General features: G+C 39.5%; 1 protein-coding gene across 2 annotated transcripts in view; it reads left to right on the plus strand.

The window, feature by feature from the left end:
• Nucleotides 1–26835, plus strand: part of LOC120789373 (zinc finger protein 609-like) — a 79410-nt gene that overhangs the window by 31760 nt on the left and 20815 nt on the right. For both annotated transcript variants that reach the window (XM_040126045.1, XM_040126054.1), the window contains exon 3: nucleotides 22168–22393. In XM_040126045.1, coding sequence (XP_039981979.1) covers nucleotides 22168–22393 — 226 coding nt within the window. The remainder of the gene's footprint in view (nucleotides 1–22167; nucleotides 22394–26835) is intronic.

A 26835-nucleotide genomic window follows, 5' to 3' on the forward strand; every position in this document is an offset into this window, starting at 1 on the left:
TGCTGTAGCCAGCGTGTATGTAGAGCGTAGTCAGGTATTTCTGCACCTACGCTTATAAACAATTTTCGTATTCGCATTGCTGTTTCAACTAGTCATCGACCATAACCCTAGAAATCCAAATTAGGGAACTGTCATAGTATAAGCCACCATTATACCAGATTCCTCAGCCCACACAGCAGACCACAGATTCAGAAATCACATTAGACGAAGAATGCCTCGGCCCACAACGTTTATAGTCTTGTTGCACAGGAAATCATTGTCGAGATGCACCACAGGTTTTTTTGTTTGGAAATATTTCATGCTGGAACCAGGTCTTTCCAGTCATAAATAATGCCCGTACTCACCCTGACCATAATGAATGTTTAGGTTGTTTTGTGTTCCGTCTCTCTGCCTCATGGAGGCTTTTTGGAAATGCTGTCACTTTTGATGCTGAGTGTAAAGGAAGGGTGCTTTTACTGCACGTACAATCTGGCGTATTGACAACTTTGAAAGAGGTGTGGTTGGAATGAGTGTGAGTGGTCTTAGTGTGAAAGGGTTGTGAAATTCTGCAGTGAGAGCCTCATTGGCAATCTTTTGATGTTTTTTTTTTTTCTTCCAAATTCTTAACCCAAAATTCTTGGCAGATTGTTAATTTATTATTTATTGATGCGCTGTCACATTGACCAGGCATTGGCTTGTATCATCACCTACACCACACTAAATTATCTTAGAACAAATGTTTTCCATAGCAGGTAGTCTTGAAAAACAGAACAATGGAAATCCTCCAAATCGTTGGCTTATTAAATGTCAAAAAACCTGTGAAAAAATGCACATTGTAACTTCCCGGAGAACAAGGTGGCGTCTTCAGATGTCTTCTTTTGTCGAACCAACAGTCCAAAGATATTCAATTTACGACATGACAAAGAAAAGCAGAAAATCCTCACATTTGACAGGCTGAAACAACAGAACGTTTGACATTTTTTCACAGTCTTTGCTTGAAAAGCTCGATTACTCGATTATCCCAATAGTTGCCCATTATTTTTCTTTATCAATAGATTAATCGACTAATAATTTCAGCCATGCAGAATAGTGTTTTTGAATCATGCCTGAAAATTTTCCCGAAGCTGATAGAAGTGCCTATAAACCTTGAGAAACCATCTTGGGAGTGTAACTGCCAACAGCTTGGTTATTTAGTGAGTATTAGCACTCTGTGAGTCCCACTTTCAAGTATTTTGCTAACATTAGGGTTTTCATAGTCATAATTTGAATCCTAACTATTTTGTATTTTGTGGCATAAAAATGTTTAAATTTCTTTAATCAACATAGATGTATTAATGTGTGTTGTGTTTTATAGATTTTGTTCTGTGAAAAGTCATTTTTAACGGTTCTGTTTTATCAGTTGTTGCAATTTAGTTTGTGAAGTGCACCAGAGATCCGAGGGCTGTGTCTTGAAATGTACTGTAAAACCAAATAGAGACCCTACTTACCCTTTTTGAATCCATCTCTTTACAATTAATCAAATTTGTAAGCTATAGAATATAATGGGAGGTAATATCCGCAGTGTTTAAAAGCCTCTGGCATTCAGCCCACTGAAACCTGGTATTAGTTTATTTTAACATCAGTATGATTTAAAAAACTTGATTCCACCTTCTGTTTTAAGCAAAAACAACACAATCAAACACAAAATTTCATTATGTATTGATGTTAACATTTTCTACAGGGTGACCAAACACAGGCTACTTTTACAAAATGCAATCACAGATCTGTCAAACAAAGCCTCTGTCATGCTTTGTCTTTTCCTCCCTGTCTTTTCTCTCCTAATCTTTCCACAAGGTGTGTTGTGCTGTGTCTGGATCAGCTTGCTATGAGGGAGGCATGCGTGGGGGGAAGGGAGCAAAGGCTTGTACAACTAATTCAGCTCATGAAAGACTTATGCAGCAAGAGCAGCTGTCTTCCATTGTCAGCCTGCAAATTTCCAGCGTGCCTCATTTCGCCTCTCAATGCGTGAGTAGCAAGAGAGCCAGGGAGGGGAGAACAGAGCGGAAACAAACCAAAATAAGAAGGAAAAAAAACAAGCGGGGAAAGAGAGAGGCAGATATCAAGACTTTCATTGCACTAACCCGATGTAGGCCTAGTTCTGTTTTTTCTATTTAAAACCTTGGTGGGTGTGTGGTTGGACCATGGTCTAATAATAAACCATGAGCCTATTCAGACCCAGTGTGCAGTATGCAGACAGATAAAAGGGGCTCTGCTGTGCTGAGTGGGGAGAGAGAGGGCATATGAGGGGTAAGGGGGGGGGGTGTAAAGAACTGCCTGAGATTAGGAGAGGAGGGAGGGAGGGTTGAACAGTGTTATGAATGGATAGAGTCTTTAACCCCCCCAACACACTGAATAGTTTGTCACAGGCTGCTGCGGCTGTATGTGGAATGAGAGGAGCTGGCTGAGAGCACTTGGATTCCTGAATCCTTGAGGCATGTGGTCTGATTAGCAGAACAAAACCCACACAGTGGGGAGGAGCAGACGTGGCTTTTCCCCCCCTCAAGTGGAATTTTCTACCAGCGAGAGAAGAAGTGGCTCAAAGTTTGTACTGCCTTGCTACGGTTGTAAAAGAGTTTGCAGACTATGTTTGGGGATTTCTCACTTGTTTCTGAAGGCTTTGTCTCTGCACAGTCTCTATTGTCTTGGCCATGTGAAAAGAATTTCCTCCTCCTAATTCTTTGCTCATGGTAGTTCGACCCTTAATTTTAGGTGTTTTCTGGTGAACATGTTAAAATAATCATCAATATTGAAACAGGTTTGACCATGAAACACTTGATGAGAAACATTTGTAGTCCAAGAGCTTAACTGCTTGTGAAAGGTTTTTAGTTTAACAAAGAGGAAGTTAACAGCAAGGCTGTGTTTGAGCAACAGTGATTATAGAGAGGATTACGTTTCTTGCCTTCCCCCCTAATACTTTTTCTAAGGGGATTGTTTGCAACCAGTTTGTTAAATGGAACAAACTCGGGGAAAAAATGTTTTTGCTTGCTTTTTCCCCCTCTGTTTTGGTCTCTTTTTGGTTGTCCTGAATCAATAAGTTTAGTGAATACTACTGAAATTTTCCGATGAGGTCTAGAAAAATCTTAAGCATATACATTTGCAGGGTCTTATCACCAACCTGCAGTGAGAAGGTCAGCGTCTTGCCGTTCCAAAACCTGACACCAACTGGAACTAGTCCTATGCTTTCCCAGTTTGATCCTCAAGCTGCGACATCATGCAACTTGTGTCTCTGGTCAATGAAAGGTCACCAGTACATACCCACTACCAGACCGCCTTAATTTAAAACATAGTACGTAATAGCAGTATCATAATGACAAATAAAGAAGTGTTTTGCTTATTTGCTAACCCACTCTCTCATTATGGTCTCTTGTACCCTCTCTTTTTGGGCTGTAGCTTTAAATAAAATTGCGGCTGCAACCAATGATTATTTTTATTCTCAAGTCATCCTATAATGCTAATTATTTTATTGATTCATCAATTAATTGGTTGGTTTATAAAACACCAGAAAGATGTCAGTCACATTTTTTTTAGAGCCCAATGTCACATCATCAAATGTCTAGTTTTGTCTGAACAGGCCAAAATCCAAAATTTTCAATGTCGCAATCATCAAAATAGTTGCTAATTAATTTTCTTTTGATTAACTAATCGATTAATCAACTAAGCGTTGCAAATCTAAGTATAGATACCAAATGCACAGTAGTTTAAGCTAGGTAGCAGGTGGACAAAAGCTTACTTTACATCTGTTTGAGTGGAGAATAGAGAATAAGATCACATCTGAACCAAACACCTGAGTTTGTAATTTTCCTCACTATACTGCATCTTTTAATATGCTTATTTGCATGCATGTAATTAGAGTTTTTTTAGTTTGATTGGCAAATGTGTTGTTTTCTGACAAAATGTCTTCTACTGGGTCACTGGTTTAAACTAACAGCCTGCTGCTGTAGCAAATGTAGTGCTGTATAGACTAGTCAGATTCTTAACTCCGTTCTGTGCACCAGCTCCCACTGTGTGATTATCTATAATTACCATAAAAATACTACTTGGTTGTTTAGCCCTTTGGGAAAACAAGTATACACATTTGTGTGTGTGGCTTATTTGACTGTTTCAGTTTTGGGTACTTGTAATGTAGTTTCAATGGAGTGTCTCTTCTGAGATGCTGGGCAGGAGAAGGTTTAGTTAAGGTGAACTGTCCTCAGCGTTTTTGAATAAACTAAAAGGATGTTGTTTTTTGTGAAACCTGGAAGATTTGCACTACAAAGCCATTCATTAGTAAATGGATAAAGCAGTAGTTACACAATGGTTGTATGTAGTTTTATAAACCCTGTTGATGTTTAACTTCATTAAAATAAGCAGAATTTTCTTATGAATTTTGTGTAATAAAACCATACGGCATATGAATGTTTATCTTCTAGGTATATGAGATATTTATGTTTTTACAGTCACACGGTCTTTTTAGTTTCAGCTCCTGTTACACACAAATAGGGTTGTCATTTTACATGCAGTTAAACCCTCACAGAGGTAGACAACTGAGCAAACAGATGTAATGGCTAATCCATTTTCTTATCTGTCAGATGGTGTTGTTTTGGGGTGTTAGTTTGTTATTTTCTGGAAGAGGAGGTTCTCTGTGCTTATCCCTCTCATTACATTTTGCTGGATGTCAAAAGACTGTCTGCCAAAATTAGAGCAGCAGTCCACATCTCAGCATAAGAAATTGGAGAAGCAAGTTAGATCATGTGCAAGCCTTCCTCTGCACTCCCTCTTGCCTAAAAGCCAAACTGAGAGGTCAGCCTCAAGAGCAGAGCTTTTATACAAGCTTTGCTCTAATCCAGTGACTATCATGCCCATTTGAGGCGTAATTGAATATCATCTGTTTAAATATAAATAAAATAAACTGCCTCTTGTATATTAAAAAGAATTTAATAGTATATAGGTCTTCTGCTTTCTTTTATGACAAGTATGCATTTGAGATTTGCTTCGATATGTGTGTTCATGTTGAGTGTGCATGCATGCTTCCAAGCTTGGAAGTACAGATCTGAGATGAAAGGATTTTCTTTCCCATTCTAATCCACACAGACAGCTAGGCCCTTGTGATTATTCCTGCCCCCTTCTCTCCACTCATCTCTTTGAATGCAGGGCCTTTCTAATTCACCCTAAAAAGGGTTTCAAAAGGGGATTATACCGCTGATAGAAATTAAAGGGAGAACACGTCCGTCCTTTGGGACCAATGTCAAACATTCATGATTCGATGGATGCCTGGGCCATGCACAATATAGGACTGAATTTGGAATGGTAATAACTGGTTTTCATTTTTGCAAAACCAAACTACTGATATAATGGTTTATTTCAAATATTTTTGAGTGTTTAGTAGTTGTTATTGAAAATGTTCCCAAAGATTTGTTGATCCATGATATGCAGACAGCAGCACCAGAACATTTGCCTACATGCAATCTGTTGTTCTACAAGGCTCACTATTACGTAGAGAAACGAATGGTGTCTTCCTATAAAACTGTTTCTCTCAAAAAGTGGATGTTCTACTGTTCAAATTATGCAAATTGAAATTTTTAACAAAGAAATTTCATCATTGTTATAATACTAAAAGTGACTTTTTTATTGATGTACTCTAAGAGTATCATTAAAGTTGACAACTATGGGGAGAAATTATGTTCCAGTCAAATTATTTTAAATTATCATAAATTAGGATGACATTAGGGTATTAAAGCAAAACATTACCCATACTTCATTAATGTGAGGGGGAAAATATAGGCAAAGTGCTTTATTCAAGGCTTATTCTTTTTGTTCAGCAGTATTTGCCTTGGATTTACTTATTCGGCAAAGTATTATTCTCACGAGAGTAAGACACTGAAGGCCTTTCATGTTACACATGTTGGGAAAAGAGTGTTTGAGAATTAGGTAAAGCATCATGTGGCTCACTGACCTGGGCCTCAGCCCAACAGCTTATTGCTTCGTTACCAATGAATCCCTTAAATCCTCACCCCAATCTACTGCTCTTCAAGAGGAATAAATAATTAAATAAATAAACTATATACTGTATGCATAAGTGTACAAACACCATTGGATTGTACTGTTCCCCTGCCCTAGCTAAAGTTTTGCTTTGCTTGCTGCCAAGTCCTTTCAAACTCGATGACATGGAACTATTTGACTTTGGCATCAAGGAGTTGGTCACTGTTTACATGACATTTTAAATGCATGCAGCTGGCAGTAGCTCTTTGATCAAGGCCAGTCTTTGCCCATGTAGGGGCGGGTGTATTAAAATAACAATATATCAAGAGTTATGATTAAGTTATTATCAGCAGAACGACCATATAAACCAGCTCTACACTGCAGATGAGTCAGCCAAACATTAACTCCAAAGTGCATGTTGAGTTTGGGAAATATTCAGTGCCAAACAAGAGTTACAATAGACAGAGCATAGCTTAATAGCAGTCCCTCATCCAGTGTATAGTGTATGTGAAAATTTCTAAGCTATTAATGGGCTAAATGTTAAAAAATATTATAACCAAGACCTTGTACTCTATAGATTTTCTGCTACTGCATTTTCTGCATAAACCCTCCAATTCCTCCTCTTTGTCCAGGAAATCAAGTTTTCTTAATAGTACAGACTTTTAATCCCTGTGTCTTATAAATTATTTGCATGACTTCAAACATTAAAAGCCTTAAATGCCATAAGTGATAAATGTAGGTTGTCCTCTGCTTATACTGCTGCTCAAAAATTGGTTGTGTGCCAATGACATTTATAGTCTCCAGTGTATGAAGGTTTGATTTTCTCATGCTGTTTCCTTTCCTTAAACAAGAGTACCACATGCATCAAAGTCACCCCTGCCACAGCAGAGTACTCTTATGAATGCTGATATGCTCAATGGAGACTGCATCGGCGTCCTTGAATACAGAAGCGTTTCATTATCTCTTGTAGGCAGAGAAAGAGTCCCATGTCAAAATAATGTTCATCCTATTTTGCTGCGTTTCTCTCCCATCCCTGTACCAGACCCATTTGGTCAGCACACTTGTCAGCTGTTTTTTTTTTATTGCAGTTAAGGGTAAGGCTGTGACGTGAGTAGTACAGCAGGAAATGATTAAGTAATTCTATAATTGAACCAAAAACAACATTTAGGAATCCGGGTGGATATTAGTATATCAGACTCCTCACTGGCCGACACCTTAGCGACTATTATTTTTCCTGGTGTCAACACTCTCATTTATAATGAGTGGCATTTTGTTTTTTACATTACATTCAAAATTAATGTCTCTGGACTGGGAGGAAATCAGATGACGTTTTTAACTCATTTTAATGGGACCAGAGGGTTGACACATGGGGGATGACAACTTAGCAAAATAATAAAATGTATCTGTAATGTTATCTGGAAAAAAAAATGAATCTGGCTCAGCTTTTTTGCGACAGTACGAACATTCAAACCCAAGACAAACCTGCAATAACTGATTTTTTTGACAAGTTGTGAACATTAACATACGGTCTCATCAACTTTTAAGCTGATTTGGTGAACTTGTTAGCAAACAGCAGTTTATTTACACATCCAGCAGTTACAGATCAACATTATCATTCATTTAGTGTCCAATATTTACTCTTTTAGCTCTGTTTTTGGTCTCTACCAGCTCCTGAGGGAAATATCTGGAACTTTAGCTATTAAATGCTCCACTATGTTCACCAGCTAGTCCCTAACTGTGTCTGTCTGCAGTTTGGTGTTGAGTGGGTAGTGTAAAGTGGGGTTTTTAGAGCTTTTTAGATAAAAATAGTTGTCTCCTGTGGCTGAAAATGGCACTAAAACTGTGGAGAGAGTGAACCAAAAAAGTAAAGTTGCGGGGTGGTCGGCTAAAAAGTGAGCAGAAACTCACTATAAAACTCCTTGAAGCAGAGGAGAGCTGCAGATTCAGGTGATAATTCTCTGTAGGTTCATCACTGCGTGTGACCCCTTTTACATTGTCATTTCATGGTTCCAAAGTGTGAAACATTTTCATTGGTTGCACCGGTTCACCTGACACTTAGCAGGTCTGTCTCTGTTTGTGTATGTGTGTAGCAGTATTTTTTTTTTTCCCCCGCCCGTATTCTGTGAAGACAAGCCCCTACTCTCCCCCATTTGGCTCCGACCCTGATATTTTTCTTCGCTGAATGCGGGTGGGGAAAAAAAATAAGGCATGTGTGTATGTATGAAACCGCACCCTGTTTTCCTCCTCAAGTGACATCACAACATACCAGTAATTCAAAATTTAAAGAACTATTGATTGTTTTTTCGTAAAGAAAAATGCCGTAGTGCCTGTTAAACCTGTCTCCGGCCCTTAAAGGCCCACACCCGACATCATCAACAGAGGTGAACGCTCCACCAACTGTCTCCCCTGTAAGATGCCTAATCCTGGCCTGACATCGGCCCCATCCGACTGAGCCAGACCTAGAGCCTACAAAAAGGCCAAAATATTTGCCTTTCGCAAAGAATGGCTTCTCCAGTTACCATGGCTCAGATATGATAAAACAGCCAACATTATACATTACATTTTGATTCAATACTGAATTCAGATTTCATAAGACTATTTAACCCCAACCCTAATTGCAAAGCCTCAAAAGAATTGGCAAAATGTATGCTGCTTAAAAGGGGTGCATTTGTGAAGCATTATAAAATTAATACAATTAAGAAATTTAATAAAAGCCGTGGTGAATAATTTTGGGTTCACCGAAACGAAATTGCAGTAGCAAGTATGCACTGTTTTTTCTACGATAGTAAAATGTTCTTGAGTTAATATCTTGCCCAAACACCACTCTTTCCAAATATCCCAAAATGACTTCAGGGTATTGGTGCAGTGGCAAGAGGAGAGGATGTGTCAATGGATCAATAAAGGTGAAGTTAATATGGAAATGAGCTCCTCTGTGTAGCAGAGGCTGGGGAGATGTTTAGTCCTTGGCGATGAGCTGAGCTCGCACATTCAATTATGTTTTGTGAGTGGGGCCTCTCTGTCCATCTGGAAAACTATATTATATTTAATCATATCCATTAGGTTTATGTATCCCTTGAAGAATGAGACATTTTGCTGTTAGATCCATTCACTCAAGTCATATGTCACAATTATTATGGTATTTTTATTGTTAATAATATAGCTGAGGATATCACTCCAGAGGTCCTGGCAATTTGGTTATTGTTGAATAATTTGGCATTTAATATACTTATAAAATCTGATGCAAGAATTCATAGACTTTGTTTCTGTGCTGCATGACCTTCAGACTATACCTCCCCTTCATTACGATCTGGGGTTTTATCTTGAAATGGTTAAGATGAATGTCACATCTTTTAATACAGTGTGTCCACTCTATTTTTGTAGACCATACTCATTTTGTACATTGTATGAGTTGTGTAGCTGTTTGCTGCAGGGCTTGATTGTTCTTCGTGGAAGTTAGGCATGGAAAAAACCATCAGTGAACTGTCAAAGGAGGCTTTTGCAGAATTTCTAATATATACAGTGAGTTTAATTATTTATTCTAATCTCATCTAAAATGTAGTATTGGGTATGAATTATTAAACTCCAAAGAGGCAAAGTGTTAGGAATAAATGTACAAATATAGAATGAAAAATATCTTTTGCCTGCTTTTCTGTGGCTAACTAATATTGAAATTAAGGCATAGATACAAGTCAGAGAATTCAATGAGCATAGTATGTTAAAAGGCATTTAACTTTAAGTAACAATACATAATGCTGACCCCGCTGGCTCTCAAGATTGTCAGTTTGACACCAAGTCCTCAGGATAAATAAAGATGGAGGTATCATCTGTGTTTGTGGATAGCAGCTGCAGACAGGGAGGAGGGGGGACTACAATGACTGCACTGACTGTTTATTTTTATCAGGGCATTAGCAGATTAAGCACTCAAACTAACAAGGTCATCAAACTCTGATGGCTGAGAGCAGCAGACCTCTGCTGAGCAGCTGGCCCAGAGAGGGGAGATTTTGCGTGTTATAGCAGGTTTCACTTTACTCCTGCTCCCTTGTCTTCCCCACAGACTGACTTATTAGTGCTTTTAATGATCTGAAGGGCACAGAGAGATAAATTGTGTAGAGAATCCCTATCGGCGACTGCAGTGTGATGGCTGTGCTATACTGTGTTGACACGTCGCCACATGTCCTTTGATTAAGCAAGTGTCTTAGGAACATTTGAGGGCTGATTCTGCTTCTGTTGTTATGCCAAAGTGCATCCACTGAGTAGTTTTAAACCTTTTCAAACAGCTTTTAGATTGATTTGATACTTGCTAAAGTAGATTTATTTCCAGGTCAGCTTGTTTTGGCATGTTTTTCACTCCAGAAAAGGCTTCCCACATAACTCCCTGGATTATACCTAAGTCACTTCCAGACTATAATTATCAAAACAAGTCACAGACGTGCTGTGTGGATCAGAAAATAAACTGTGGTGTAACTTACCCTGCTACACTGTCCTAGTGATCTGCCTTTTCAACTATTTTTCCCTCTCACCAGAAAGAGTGTTGAAATGTCATGTGTTGCGAGCTACACCGTTCATTGACCCAAGGTGTATTAAGGTCTAAAAGACTATAGGGCTTTGAGGCTGTAGTGTATGAACTACTGGCACTCAGTAATAGTGCACATCACCGTACATTAAGATAGACATGGTTCAATAGGAGCTCTGTGAGACAGCCAGCAGTAGAGGTCAATCAGAGTAGCAAGCCCTGGTAAAAGTAGCAGAATGAGGGACAGCGCAGTGAGTGCAGCTAAAGCAGAATCTATCTGCAGAACAGAGCGCAGTCACATCTACAGACATGTTTTTACTTTACGGCCCTGGCCTTACTCTCTGCACCTGCTGTTCTGTCTGAACAGCTTAAACTTTGACTGCATTTTTGGAAGCTAATCAAGAGATTCCTAACATTTATCTGCTGACTGCAATGTAGGTATATTTAACACTGTTTAATTATTTATAGTTCACCAAACTAGCCAAATTCAAGTCAATATATCATCTAGTACTATAATTTTTATCTTGCACAAGTTTCCACAATCTGGCACCCACATTGAAAGTGACAAGTCTTTGTTGTGCTAAGTATAATATTCAATGTTTCTGTTTGCTTGTGTCAGTCCAAGTAGCACAAAACAATGGAAAGTAATTTGGCATCATTCAGATTTTTAAAAGTGTTACAATATATGTGTGTCTTAGGACTGTCTTTCTAATGTTTAGAGAAGGCATCACCCACAGAAGAGCATCAGCACAAGGGAAACAGACTAACAGAGAACATCTATAAATAGTTTGAGGTTAGGAGCTCTGGGGAAATCTCACAGCCTGAATAACATCTTGTTTTCCATGTATAATATGTGGGACCAGTAAAATGTTGTTTGTTACTTAGCTGATAAGGTTTCTAGATAGTGTCTAGGAACATTTATTTTTGCTTGACTGCTTTGGGCTTTTGAATTCAAGAAGGAGGGTATCTGAAACTTTTGTCAGCTGAGTTTTGGTCACAGCTGTCAACATTACGGTGAGAAATAAACCTTTGACTACACTACACATGGAGTGAGATTTCCTTTCCAGTCTGATCTCAAAGCCTTGGTCAAAACCTCAGACTTGTAATAGGTCAAAGAGTGAATCATTGGTATTTGGGCGGGAATCTAGGTGGCTGAGCTGTTGATTACAGCCTCTCAGTGTGTTGTCAGGTTTCCCTTTGCTGTGAGATAAGATTTATGTATGGAGAGGGCTGGCGAGAGAGAAATCCTCGTAGGCTCAGCTTAGCTTATCTGGATTTCTGCTCACAGCACAGCCTCTCTGCCTATCGGACGCAAGTGGGTGACCTTGACAAGAATGTGGCTTATTGTTGTAATAGATACTGTTGTTGTCAACTGACCCATGGTCGAAGTGGGAGGAAGAGAAATGAGAGACGAGGAAAAAGGGAAGAGAATCATGAGTAGAACCTATCAGTATCAGCATCTAGATAGGATTAAGTTAAAATCTGTCATATCTGATGACAATGTAGGCTTCTGACATATTCACGATGTTTTAATAAGTAATTGTACTAGTATTCGATGTTGCACTGCAGTTAACTTTAGTTGCTGAGAACAGCCAGCTATTACCCAGTAATAGTGACACCCGACCAGAGCTGAAACGATTACTCTATCAGTTGATTAGTCAATCAGAAAAATAATTGGCAACTATTTTTATTATTGATTCAGTCACTCTTGATGCAGAAATAGTGAAGCAATGCTAAACAGTCTTTTGGCTGAACAAAACAAGATATTTGAAAATTTCACGTCGAGCTCTACTAACTTTTGATGGGCCTTTTTTGACAATTTTTCAAAGTTTCATAGACTAAACAATTAATCGATTAATTGAAAAATAATCAGCAGATTAATAGTTAATGAAAATAATAGTTCGTTGCAGCCCTATGTGCATAATATTTTGATAATCGAGTGGTTTTTGTCATTTTCTAATGACAAAACATCAGGAACCTTGGGCTGTGGAAAATTTTATCAGGCATTTTATACTATTTTCTGACAGGCAAACCGATGAATCAAAAAAAAAAAAAAAGCCCATCAATTGATAACGAAAATAATCATCAGTTGCAGCTGTCCTTGCCATTCATCAATGTTGCACTACAGTCTACTCAAGTTGCATTGTTATTTATGTGTACATTATGTGTTGCTAGGAACATTCAGCTTATAAACCAACCAGGCAAATAGAACAGTTTTGTCCCTGTTAATAGAGTACAGATATAGTATGTGCAGGATGTTCCTTGTGTGGGCATTCAACATATTGTATTAGCAGTAAACAGAAAGACGTGTTTTGGCTGTCCTGCTTCTGCGTGGATAGCTTTTAGTCATCATGATACCCAACAGCCCTCCCCAGTGCAGTTTTAACCCAACCCCCACCCTGTCATCTAACAAACAATGCCAGGCGTACGCTCAAGGCAGCCGGCTGGTCCAGTGAGAGGAAAGGAAGGAATTAGGGTGGACAAGGTCAAGCTTACCCAAGACAAGAGAAAGTGTACCAAACCACCTGCTGTTTGTAAGCCCAGTCAGCCAACCAGCCGTCCAGCTTGGCTGCCAAATCTCTGAGCTAAGCAGGTACAGATGAACTTTTCTTAGTAACAAATGTAGGTAATATTTCCCATCTACATCTGCTTGTTAGCCTAATTTGGTGTTCAGAGCTTGGCTTGAGGTAACAGGGAAGAGATGAAACTCTTAGTTGAGCCTACAAGATATACTGAGGAGTGAACTTTCTTGTGGTTATCTTCACAACTGCTTTATTGGATATGCAAAGTGTTTACGAAGTTGGATAGTTTCAAGAGCTAATGACTGTACAGATTAAAAAAATAGGTAATATTAAAGAGTAACTTAACTCTAAACCCGTGATTGTTAGAAAGTTTCATACAGATATTTATGCTCCCCAGAGGATGTATCGTAATGTCTTTGGTGATCAGTTGATCACCAAATGAAGTGCCACCATGAGGTTTACATTTGTGGTTTTGAGTAAAATTACTCAACAACTGTTGAATGGACTGCCATGAAATTTTGCACAAAAATAATGACATTCCAATCAATGTTTTAGTGCTAATTAGCATCCTAACAATCTGAACTAAGAGGCTGAGCATGGTAGATATCCAGCTAAACATCACTATGTTAGCGTTTAAATTGTAAGGATAGTTTGGTTGTTGCCTCTGGGCTTTTTTGAATATGTGAAGGGGGGCAAGCTAAAACGAGGTGTTAAGTTGCTTTTTAATACTCAAGAATTTTTATAGTTCACTCAAAAAGCATTAAAAGTTCAGGATTTTTTTATTACTTGGGTTTCATTTTTGTAGCTTTTACATTTTACCCACGAAGTTTATTAATAAAATCTTGGAGAGGCAGCAACTTTGCCAACAGCACAAGATATACCAGCAGTCAGAGAGGTTGTAAACAAGCTCCCACTTTTGCTAAATATTGATTTAGTTTTACTTTTGCTGTTTGATAGTAGCAATAAAAGGAGGGGAGGTTTTCCTTTGTGACTTTGCTTTAATAGGAAAATTAGGCCACTGCTTCATAAGTGAGCACAATGGTAAGCTCCACTTAACTTGGCACAGTCCTCTACCCTGCAGTCCCTTGTGCCTTCTGTCTTTTTATATCACTTTTACTTCCCATCATGTTTCTGGTAGCTGTAGGAGTCATCTCTTGACTAATGTTTGTTGTCCTTTCGTCAGGGAGTGCAGATGTCTCCATAGGTAAAGGCTCTCATGCTCCCTGAAGAGGTATCTCTTTGAAAAAGCTTTGTGTTCCTTTTTTGCTTCAGCATAGTCAAAGGCCTAGGTAGAATAGTAGCTCTGATTGGCAGCATACAGCTATAATGTGTCACACTAAAAAGATATTACATTTGATTACCACTGAAATTTACAGCAAATGTGAAAGCATTACTTGTCTTTGTAACAGTCAGGCTGTAATTCACAGCTGTTGCTACAGGTTGTGAAATGAAAGTTTACCCTTAGCTGCACATGAAGCTGTTTCTTGTCTCGACTGATCTTTTACTGTTCTATTTACATACATGGAGGTTTTTTTGTATCATAAAATGAGCTGGAAAGTTTAGTGTCATAATGTGTTAGTAATAAGTATTTTCTGGAGAATTTTAAAATGACATGTTGCATAAAGGTTGTTTTTTAAGGCTTTCAAGATAAAATGCAAATGTGTTTTACATTAATGCTAACTTGATTTTAACTCCCCTGGTTTGCCATATGAAATATGTGTCATTTATGTGCATGCTGCAGGCCTGCAATGTTAAGGAGTCATATGGTAAATGACTTCTTTGTCAGACAACTGTATAGAGTGCGATCCTGGCTTCACTCATTAAGAGATTGAAGGTCTTGGGTGACTGACTTCATCACAGCATAGTTTCCTCTCTGTATTATTAATGTGTGGTTATGCTTTCCTGAAAGCACAATTAGCAACTAAAACTGAGAAGAGTTGCCTAGAAACTGAGTACCTTTTGCCAGCTGGTGGTCTACAATAGATGTCAGGCGTTCCTGTTTGTGATTTCTCTGTCAGTGTCTGTGATTATTCTGAGCATCAAAGAGAATGACAGTGTGGTTTCAGTAAAGGAATTAGGCCATCGTACAGTGTTTTAAAACAATCGAGTGGGCTTTCAGGACTTGAAATGGAATCCAGTCATTTTATGTCTTTTTCTTTTCCCTTGGCGGATTTGAACATTTTATGTAATCAAATTAGATGAGGCTTGTGCATTTGTTTTCAATTGAAGCTTAATGCTATAGTCATGTTATTTCAGTGCCCTCAATAATACGGCTCACTTTAAAAGCTACCCATTGATGTGATTGTATGCTGATAACAAGACTCTGCATTGCAATTGTCTCAACTGCTTAGAATTTCAATGCTGCTGTTCTTAAATTCATTATGTGGTTTCAACAACATAGCACAGATTACCGGTCCCAATATTGTTTGTATGACAGCCAAATAAAGGGTCTTGGGCCGTTTTTTTTTCCCCCAACGTCTCTTAACTGGATTTCAGTGGTGGTGAAAAAGGCACCAACTAGAGCCAGCAAGAAGTGTAATCTCCACTGCTCTCTGACCTCAGAAACTCACCAAAGATGTTCACAGGCTTTTCCCCCGAATCAAAAGGTATTACATATTGAAGCCAGAACACTGAACTCATCCAACTAATAGCACTTCTGGAAGGATTCCTTTTTACTTAATAGTGGACCTATGTGTCAGTAAGAATTACGTTTTCTCTTCTCAAGACAGATGTTTTATCTCTTTTGATGTTGAAAATGGTGTGGAATTTCCCATGCTTTATCAGGCTGGAAAATCTATAGTGTTCAATGGTTAAACACTCAACTGGTGCCAGTTTAAATAAATTATAGTTTTTCATGTTAGGATTGGGAAAATCTACGTACATCACCCTTTGATTACATTTTGATACAGATTGCAGTGATTTTCACTACACCTCTTTTGATTTCCAGACTTTTCCTGTTTGACAGCATTCACAATAGGGCTACAACTAACAATCTTTTTCATTATTAGTTAATCTGTGAAAGATTTTTTCGATTAATTGATTGTTTAGTCTATAAAATCTCAGAATATCAAAATACCACTTTCCCAGACCCCTAGCTGAAGTCTTCAAATTTCTTTTTTTTTTTTTGTCCAATCAACAGTCCAAAACCCCCAAATATTCAGTTTGCAATTATATAAAGCAAAGAAGAGCAGAAAATCTTTACATTGGGGGAGTGGGAAAAAGCAGAGTTTTGAAATTTGAGTTATATAAATGACTCCAACAACTACCGAAATGGTGGTTGAGCACTTTTCTGTTGATGGACTAATCAATCCATTGACTTATCATTTCAGCTCCCAATCACAATAGCATAGTAATTCATGTCAATCATTAAAAAAGCCAGATGAATGGACATCACTGTACTTTAATTCCTCTATTTAGCATTTATACGAAGCATATAAACATTGAATAAATGGTGCATGACACACTATAATGTAGTTGTATGCAGATATATGCGTTTACTAATGTATTTGTCAACTCCTCCCGTGGGCTCCCATAAGTAGGGCTGCTGTATAAACCGATAATGTCAGTATGGTAAATCACAGTTGTAACAATATAAAACATGTCCTCATATGAAAAGTTAAGTTGTTGACAAATACTGTATATTAATAAACGCTGAAAAGTGTCCTACACTCAACTACATTATAGTGTGTTACAAACCATTTATTAAATGTTCACTCTAGAAATAAAGTGCTACCAGTGAATTTATGTCCATTATCACTTCTTAATACAACATAAGTAAGTTAACAGGCACGTTGAGTTAACCACATGGTCCATTGCCTTCAAGGTAGCTTATATGCATTACCTTAACGTCACTTATGTATGTTATTGTTGTGAATTATTTACACTTCATGGTCAGAGGCCAAGACGATAAACCCACATTTGCGGTCAATCCGACTGACCTGGTATGCGTTATCTGACCTGACTTTTGGACCCTACATTACTCCCAGCTAGGGTTACATGCAGGTCTTGGCTTTGGCATGAAAGGGTGAACAAGAGAATGAATGTTGACTTTCTGCCTATAGCTATTTTAGAAACAATAATATCTGTATCGTGCATCACAAGAATGCAGTTTTGTTTGTGTTTGTGTTTGTGTTTGAGTATTTGTCATGCATCACTAACAAGCTTGTATTCAGATGTCATGGGGAATACAGTGAATAAATTATATCGGGCCAAATGAAATTAGAAAACAAATCGGTAATGCTTTATTTTGCGGATCTGTTATTTCGTAATAATTTTGTGAAAGTCTCCCAGAAAGAACCATGTAGTTTGGTACTAATTACAGGAAAAATAGAGTCAAAGTTCTGAGACTGTTATTTTAGCTAGTTCAGTTAGTTGTGTCAAGTTTATTGTTGATTACCTGATGAATTTCCATTAAAAGAAATTGCTCCTTTTAAACCCCAGTGACAATTTATAGCTCATTAATTTATTAATGTACTTTATTTTGGACATTTGCTGAAGTGTATGTTTTGCTTGTAGGCACATTTCACATTTTGCATGTTTAGCTCACCTGCTATCCTCTGAATAAATATCTCAAGGTCGTGCTATCTTAGAAATAACTGGAAGTGGACCAACTGGTTTCTCTCCATTTTACCTATGGTTTGTACCAAATTATATGGTTCTTTCCAGGAAGTAGTAGTAGTGTAATAGCTGTTCACACATTTCAGTGGTTCTCAAGAGTTAGGTGGAGGCACTTGTATTACTGATTTAAGTATTGTGTACAATGAAAGATTCAAAGCTTAATTTGGTCAACTAAATTCTAGCCCTAACCCGCTCACACACGTTTAGCCAAGACAGGTGCCTCAGTATGACACTGCAGTGTAATCCTTTCTTAATCCTCACCCAAGCTCAGTGCTCAGTTTGTTAATTCCAACTCTAATAAACAAGTAAAAGCTGAAGTTAATGTGTCCACTAAAAGGGGCAACACGTGTCCGTCTGCCATGGGCGAGATAATGTGTGATCATTGGAAATCCAGGGAGAGTTCCCCCTCTGTCAGCACTATGAGGTATGCGCAACAACAGTCCAAGATTCATAGGAATTTTTTGTCAGTCAGTTAAACATTATTCTTGCCAGTGTGGCTTTCTCAAGGAGTTGGCACGGGTTTTCAGTTAAGAAAAGGTTCGCGTGACATTCAAGCATTGTGGTTTGAGGGAGATTTCAAAATCCGTCTGTAAGTCTTGCAAGGAGGGAAGAAATCTTGGAATTTGGCATTGGCTGAGCCTTGTGTAATCTGACAAGTTTTGTAGCTCAGTTGCATGTGGTTTTCGAAACCCTGGACAAGATGTCAGGCATTTCACTTTGTGGGTTTACATTCTGCAGCCCTAGAGTGAAAGTCCTTTTGTTCACTCATCCATTGATAGAACTTGGAAATGGAGTGGCATTGTTCATGCACATTGTAAACTGGCCCCATTTCCGTTTCGATTCTATTCTAATTAGTTTATACCATTACATAGTAAATGGTTCCTTTTATCGTGGAGTGGCACTAGACTGCCTTGTCACTTTTATTTGTGACAACTTAAACAAAATAATTCCCCTCTCTTTCTGCCTTGTTTGGTAACAAGAAGTCAAAGCTCATCCAGGCAAGGCTATACTTAATCTGAAAATATAACATAGGGCTGTGACATTCATTAAGATGATTTGAATGATAGAAACTATTAAGCTCAGGAATATAGGATGGAATTGTTGTGGGAATCACTAGTATTACAGTGTTTTTAAAACAACAATTGAAGAATTAGAATTAAAAGGCTTCTGATATTAAGGATAAACTTATAAACCAGGGGAAACCTTGAACTTCACTTTACCTCGATACTTTACCTGTTCTTTTCCTTAATTCAATCAATTGTTATTAGCATCCTCTCATTTTAAATTTGGGTAAATAGCTAATCACTATCACTATCATCACTATCACAAATGCATTTTGTTTTGAAAATGACATGCAATCGGTTCTTTAATAGTGTCTAGGCTGCAACAGTTAGTAGATTAATCAAATAACTGATCGAAAGAAAAGTAATTAGCAACTATTTTGATAACTGATCAACCATTTCAGTAAATTTTTAATTAAAAATGCCAAAATTTCTTTGGTTGCATCTTCTCCAATGTGATTATTTGCTAGTGCTGACATTGTGGACTAAATATCTTCAGGTTTTGGATTGCTGATTGGACAAAACAAGACATTAGATGAAGTTAACTCTTGGAAAATGTGATGGACATTTTTCACTATTTTCTGGCATCTTATAGACTAAACAATTCATTGATGAATCATGAAAATGGTCTACAGATTAGTCAATAATGGAAATAATCGTTAGTTGCAGCCCTGGTATGGGCTACAGTCACTTTCTAATATAAAGTGTGCTGTTGTCTGAGCGAAAGAAGATAGTCAAAAAAGGAAACAAATCTGGATCTGGATCCGATTAACAGTTTTCAGTAAAAGACAAGTAGGCAAACACATGTAGGCTCTCTTTCAATCCAGCAATATGCTCAACAAAGGCAACAACACTTAACATTGCTGTGCATGAGCACGTTAAACACCTGGGTCTCTCAGTTTATTGATAAGTGCCATCCACCAGCATGTAACCAAAAGGAAGAATGAAATCAATAATGTCAATCTCATAATATGAGGCTACTACTCAACGTAACAATTTCATTGAGTAAAAACAAATAACTATGTCACCTAAACTTGGTCACAAAATACCCTAAATGTCAACACAAACAGTTTGAGGAGTTGAGTCAATTTAGAGGAGGCTCTGCATGAACCTGTTTTCACCTTTCACCGTTTGCTGTCACTCTGAAGGAGGGCTGGTCGTGTGGTCTTGTCTGCAGCACTCTGTGTCTCTATAAGGCCCAGGAACAGTGTGTGGTGACAGCTCGGGTGATTACCTGTCCTGTCTCATTCACTCAGCCGGCCTGCAACTTGGGTACATCATGCATCAGAAACTGACACAGTGATTACGATGTCTTAAGGCCTCACTCTCTGTTGCTTTCTGGCCACATTAATTTGCTCTTCCGCTGAGCACCGGGAGAAATGGGCTACCTACGCTCATTTCAGTAAACCATGAAATATGAAGCCTCTCTGATGACAAGTCTTGAGCTCATATTAAATTTCACCAGGGACTAATGTTTTCCAAGCACTCAGTTCATCACTGATTCAGATTTCTCATTCACTGATTGATCTGAACTGTCTCACGCAGAATAATTCATGGTGGTAATACTTTCAAATGATTAGTTTTATCAATCATGATCAATCATGATCATTTTCTAAAAATTATTCATCTCAAATTATCAAAAATCCCATTTATTAAAAAAAAAAAATTGTTTACCTCTGCAAAATGTAATCAGAATAACATGGAATCACACACATAGTTTATGTTTTTATTTTTTAGGTTAATTATAACAAGCCTTTTTTTAATCCTGCATGTACTACGCATAGTATGTACTAATTCAGAGTGTGACTTAGTTTAGTGAGATTACAATGATGAAATCCCAAAACATTGGATTGGTGCTTAGCAAGAAGCGAAAAATGCAGGGAAAAAAACCCCAGAAAAAAAACAATTTTAAATTTTGAGGCAACAGAGCATCATGATGCATGTCACCACCCACCCAACCCCCAATCATTCCCCTCAATACATGTCAGCTCTACTGGCTATGACCCATAAGGCAAAAAATACTCAAAAGCAAGGGTTTACAGTCATGCTAAGGGCTTTGCTGAGCTAAATTTATGCACAGTGGTGCTTTGAGCTAAATTCTAATGATCATTTTATTTTACTGTGAAATCATGGCAACATTCGCTAATTAGCACTAAATAAAGCCGTAATTGGTTTTGCAGGTATTTGATTTAAAAAAAAAAAAAAAAAAAGGTCTTGACAAATCAAAAGTTGGATTCATCATCTGGGAACCAAGAATGTAAATTTTGATGTTGAGATATTTCTCAGGATAAGTAAAAAATTTGAAGTGCGGGTGGCTTTGGAGAACAAGTCAGGGAATCAGCAAAGATTTATCCTCTGGGGACCTTAAAGTTGGGCTGTACTAATAGTTGAGATACTTCCGTCTGGACCAACCAAGTGATGGACCAACCAACCTTGCGACAGGCCAACATTTCTATCCCTAGATGGATCAAAATTAAGCAGTAACTTCGATATCTGCAGTGATAAGTAGTTTTAGTTCTCCACATCATACTTTGGAACAGTAAATAGATTAGAACAATTATTTAAAGGGTGTAGAGGCTTATAATCCAACGTGTCAATTGTTGTTTTGTCTTCTAAGTCTAATTGGATCCAGCATTGGCAGCATATTCCCAAGCACTGAGTGGTTTATGCCCAATTAATAAATGTGTGGTGCTGGCTGCAGCATGGCATTCCTCCCACAGTTCAGTGCTAATGACTTGGAGCGCTTTAATGTCGACTGCCTTGAATAAAGGGCACTAAGCCTGGTATCAGTGTGGCCCTTAAATCACCATCAGTCTTCCTCTCTCTGTGTCTTTTCCGCCTACACACTTTTCTACCTCCTGTTCTCTCGCACGCTTCCCCTCAGTCGCTCTCATCGTCTCCCTCCCTTCCTGTCCTTTTCATTTTCGTTTTTCCATGTAGGCCCACTGTCTCTTCATTGCTGTCACAGTGTGTCAGAACAGGTGGAATCAATTACTGACCCTCAGCAGCCCGCTCCCTGCCACAACTAGCTCTTTAATTGAGGGAATTAATGAGTGATCAGCCTGTGAGATAATTTGGTGTCATGGATCTTGCTTGGCTCTGGGCGAGGGAAGAAAGCTGGGGGAGGGATTGTTTGACCAACCCTGCATAACTAATTTTGTCCTTCCACAGAGGCAGTCAAAGCAGTTCACATGTCCCTCCCTGCCTTCCCTGCCTGCTAATCACCTCTAAGGTCGAGCAAAGACAAAGTAGCACGTTAAAACACTAACTGCTGCATCACCCTTTCTCTGATGAGGATTGCCTTTAAAGACCACTGAAATACCAGGATGTCTTTCATGCGATCAGCACTTTTTTCATTTCCTCTTATTGTGGCATCCGTTGGCTGTATCTCAACATCTGCTCTGTACATGTTTATACAGTGGTTGTTAAGTGTCTCATGTGTTTCTTTCTCCTTCAACCCCCACTTCTTTCTTCACAGATGGAATCTCCTGTCTCCACGCCAGCCCCTCCCCCCCTCCACCTCCTGGCCACAGTAGGCAACAGTGAGATTGCCTCGCCGTGTGAGCAGATAATGGTGCGTACACGCTCAGTGGCAGTGAACACATCCGATGTGGCCCTGGCTACCGAACCTGAGTGCTTGGGGCCCTGCGAGCCTGGTACCAGTGTCAATCTCGAAGGCATTGTGTGGCAGGAAACTGAAGACGGTAAGTGAAGTTGTTTGTCATGCTTTTTAGCCGATCTCTTTCCTGTGAAACAAAGGAGACCTGGATTTTGGTAGAAAAGAAAATAAGCTGCAAACATGTGGGATAGTTAATTTTTTTGCTTTTATTTACTAAGGCTGACCCGAATGCCGTAAGGCTTCAAAGCTTCTACCGTTGCCATGGTAAGCAACGTCCAATCAGTATTGGAATGCTGCGTTTTGTTTGTTTGTTTTTTAAATTATCTATGCATTACCACAAAAATCCCAAATTAGCCCGTGAAATAGTAATCCAACATTATTCATAATGCATCAACATTGTTTATTATTAGATATTCTCAGACAAGGATATTTAATCTTAGTGAATATTTTTTGTGTCACAGCTCTCATCTAACTTTAACAGCACTGACACCGGGACAGTGACACAAGACCACATGACGGGCTTACAGGGCTTACAAGTTACAGCCACGCTAGCAAGATGTCGAGGAAGTCAAGCATCTGGAAGTCTGGAATAACAGATTTGCGAAAATGATCCCCAAAAAGTCAAATGCCAGATAAGGCAAAAGAAACTGGTATATCGCCCCCTGCATCGAAGCTTTGAGATTCGCGGGTAATTATCGCTGAAGCTTCGAAACCCCAAAAATGGTATTCGGGACAGCCCTGTTATTTACATAGCCAGTGTGTTTGCTTGAAGACATCAAAGAGGTATTGTTTTTTCAAGGCTTTAGTGAAGTCTCTGTGGTTTGAAATAAATCATCATCTTGCTGTCATTAACATACATATTTTGCCTGCTAGAATGTAATTGGATATTCCCTGACTGCCTCAGGAGCTGGTGATGGTACGAATGTGTGCTTTAACAGCACACATGCTGCATAATGTTGCCAACAAGAGTAGTAGTTGGCAGGCAGTTCTTATGTGGCCTTGATTTGTTTTTTTTTTGCTCAGGAGTATGCAGACCGGAGTTTGTTGCACAGAGATATCTGCTCTCAACAACAACATGCCTCATAACACAAAACACTTTTTTGCAGGCCTGCCAGTTGGGAATAGAATTGGCTCCTCTCCTGTAGTGCAGTCCGAGTGAAATCTTAGACCCTCTCAGTTTTCCCCCCTTTGATCGAAAACCACGTTCAGCTTACTTAATTTTAAGATGTATCACTAGCAGTCTCAGGTTCTGCTGGGTCTGAAAAACTGCCCTCTTTTTCTGTCGTGCATGTGAAATAATGCAAACACCTAATCTTCAAAGCAACTCACGCTCGGTCGCTCTGTGGGCATGCTGAGTACAAATCGCCCACACATCCACAGTGCTGCATGTTGGTTCACTTGGAGGAACTGAACAGAAAAGGTCCCTGCCTCATCAACATTCCCAAAGCACAGTCCCTGCTATTGAGTACCCCCCCACCCCCCACCCCCCAAAAAACAAAACCTTTTTTGATTTTTGCTCAGCCGTGGGCTGTGTCTGATTCACCCCTGGTCTTCTCTCTATTGCGGCTGTTTACTGTTACCAAGCATCCAGCCAGTCACCCCTTGACTCTGTTTCCAAGCAAACTGGGAGAGAGCGAGTGCAAGGCCAGAGGATGGGTTTGGGGGGTGGGGGGCGGACAAGGCTACTTCTGTTAGTGACACAAACATGGCTCAGAGCCAACACCAGTACTATGTTTGTGCTCCCTCATTCTCTGCCTCCCACAGAGTGATTGACCCTCCCCTTGCCCTGCCCCCTTCCCTTTCACCATCCAAGTCTGTCCTTTGCCTGCACTCACTCTCTCTAAGCTGCTATTTTGGCTGAAAGAAGTAGTGGTTTGGCCTGATGGAGCTGTGTTTTCTTCTGATTCTACTCTATCTAGCTCCGTGGGGAGGAGGCTGGTGAGAGCTTTTGAGTGGTTTTAAAAGTGGTATGGTGGAGAGGGAAGGTACGAGTGTGCGTGTCGAGGGGAGGGGGGCACTCTGCAGGTGTAGCGCGAAGGTTGTTATGGCCATCAGAGCTTTAGAGACCAGAAGGGTTTCAAGAATCCAATCCCCTTTGCTCTCTTTGAAGCCTGATTTTTTTTTTTTTTTTTTTTTTTTATCTCAGACGAAACCTGTATCAAGTAGACACAGTTGGGGTAGGAAATCATGCGATAAAGGGTGAAGACATATATTTTGTAACTGCAACTATGAAGTGGCCGTCAGCTGTCTCTTATATGTTTGTCTTTGTTGAGATACATCTTTATGCTTATATATCGCTTTCTGTCTTTTCTGAATTTATTATGCTGTCTGAAGACATCGCAGCTTGTTACCTGCTGACAAAAACTGCTACAGTTTTGTGTTTTAAGAGAGAGACTGCTGTGACTGAAATGTGGGCTGTTTCTGGGTCCTTACTAGATTTGCAATTGTCAGTTTTAGGTGTCACATCTACAGCCATCAGTGTAGCTGGAGATATAAGGGTGAGTTTCTAAGGAGGCATTTCTCAGTGGCCTCTATTGTATTGGATTTTTCACACTACATTGAACAACACAAAGATGTGTATTCCTTCTATTCATTTTAATGGTACAAGCCCCCAACAACCCACTGGCTAGTCTTAAAATGAAAGCGACCCAGATGCTGCTCACATCAAACTGCACTCCAGTTCTGTTGTTTTCCCTAAGAGACCTATGAGAGCAGACTTCTCTCATTGTGGGGCAACTGAACAAATGAGAACCAAATGAGGAAATCAAGCAAATCCAGGCAGAGTACCAGGGAAGAGCAACAAACAGAGGCCCCAAAGACATAGCAGAGGCATCCTGATTAGCAGTGAAGTTGAGCAGTCCCCCACTTCTCTGCATGACAAGTCTCATATAGAGCTGTTTAGGCATGCACTGCGTGTGTGCGCGTTTCATTTAGCATGCCAACCAACAGCTGCTTCATCACCTCCGCCTTTCGGCCTTGTGGGACTAAATGAACAACAGGCTCCCAGTAATTGTCTGTGCCTCACAACTCACTGAGTGCCAGAGAAAGAAACAGATGAGGAGGAAACAAGCGACACCTAACAAAATACGATCACAGAAGCTGCACCTTTCGTCAGAGCAGACAAGTATCTTGGCTGATGAGGCCGCATAAATTTTTCATCCTGTGTAATCTTAGCACAGATGTAGCAGCCCTTTTAGCTGAATCTTCGTTATGGCAAAATTTAATTAGCAGCCCGAATGTATGTGTGGATTGCTGAATGAACAAAATAACTCATGAAACATGCGATTTGATGCATTTAGTCCTGTGTAGTAGAGAAAATGGATTATATAAGGTGAGGGAAAGTGAGTCTGTGTCATTCAGTCAGTCTGGGGGCAAGTAGAGCATAGACAGAAAAAAGGAGGGGGGCAGAGCTGTGGTATTTTAAGGCCCGGCACTGACACAAATCCCCTCAGCACAGACAAGGCAGTGGCAGCTCCCAGGGTCGTGTCGGCAGAGCGATGGGCCAACCCCTCCCAGGCTTAGCATGCTGATACCTCCAAATGTCATCTCTAAAATGCTGGAGAAGTTTATTGCTCTTGAAACACAGCCCAGAACGCCTTGGCTCCTGCTCCAGGGTAGAGGGAACACAGAGGGGGCCCCTTTGGCCAAACACTGTAGCTCCATGCCAGTGTCCCCCCCCCCCCCCAGCCAGCCTGACAGTCACACACACCGACCCTCCTGTACACAGCAGGCTATTCCCCAAGCAGGTCCCACAGCATCTTAAGCTCCCTAATAGATAAATAATACAGGCTGTTTTTGATAAATGTTTGTCTCGTGGATTATTACTGCACACATTACATCATTGTAGCATTGAAAGAATTGGCTTTAGCACAGGAGTTAAAAGCTGTTAGGCATCTGAATAGAAGAGGTCAGTGTGAAACGGATATTCCTGTATAAACATTTGAGAGATGTTTTTTTTTTTTTTTTCTTTATTTCTCTAAGCCTGTCAGGGAGTTGAGAAGGGGAATATTGTATGAAAGGAGCACTTGGCTCTTTAGCTCACTTGCTAGCTATGCTTCCTTGCTCTTTTGGAGACCACCTGTCAGTGGCCTCATTGAAATGTTTTTACAAAAGCGAGCGGTGGCTGCTCTCTGTGAACCTGCTATAGAAACTGTCCTTGAAATAAAAGTGAGCATTGTCAGGAGACCTGTAACTCTCTGCCAGGCCAATGAGCAAGAAGAAGAGGGAGTGAAAAAATCTATCACAAAGGACCAACTTCTGTTAACAGTAGAGGAAGTGAAAAGAACAAAAAGTGATATGCCGCCTTCTCCCAGGTCCCACTCTGTAGATTTTGACTTGCCAGCTCTTGAGCCACGTTTACTTTCCACCCTACCAAGCCAATCTTTACCCTCATCAGTGTTCACTGTGCAAGAGTGAAAGTGGCACATTTCCAGGGAAAAAAATGAACACTCCTGTGTTGTAAAGAATTAACCAGTGTTCCTAAATATGTGGTTGAAATAATACTCGGCAAGGAACATTTAGATAACT

The sequence above is a fragment of the Xiphias gladius genome, chromosome 1, assembly GCF_016859285.1.
Source record: "Xiphias gladius isolate SHS-SW01 ecotype Sanya breed wild chromosome 1, ASM1685928v1, whole genome shotgun sequence".
In the NCBI taxonomy this organism is placed as follows: Eukaryota; Metazoa; Chordata; class Actinopteri; order Istiophoriformes; family Xiphiidae; genus Xiphias; species Xiphias gladius.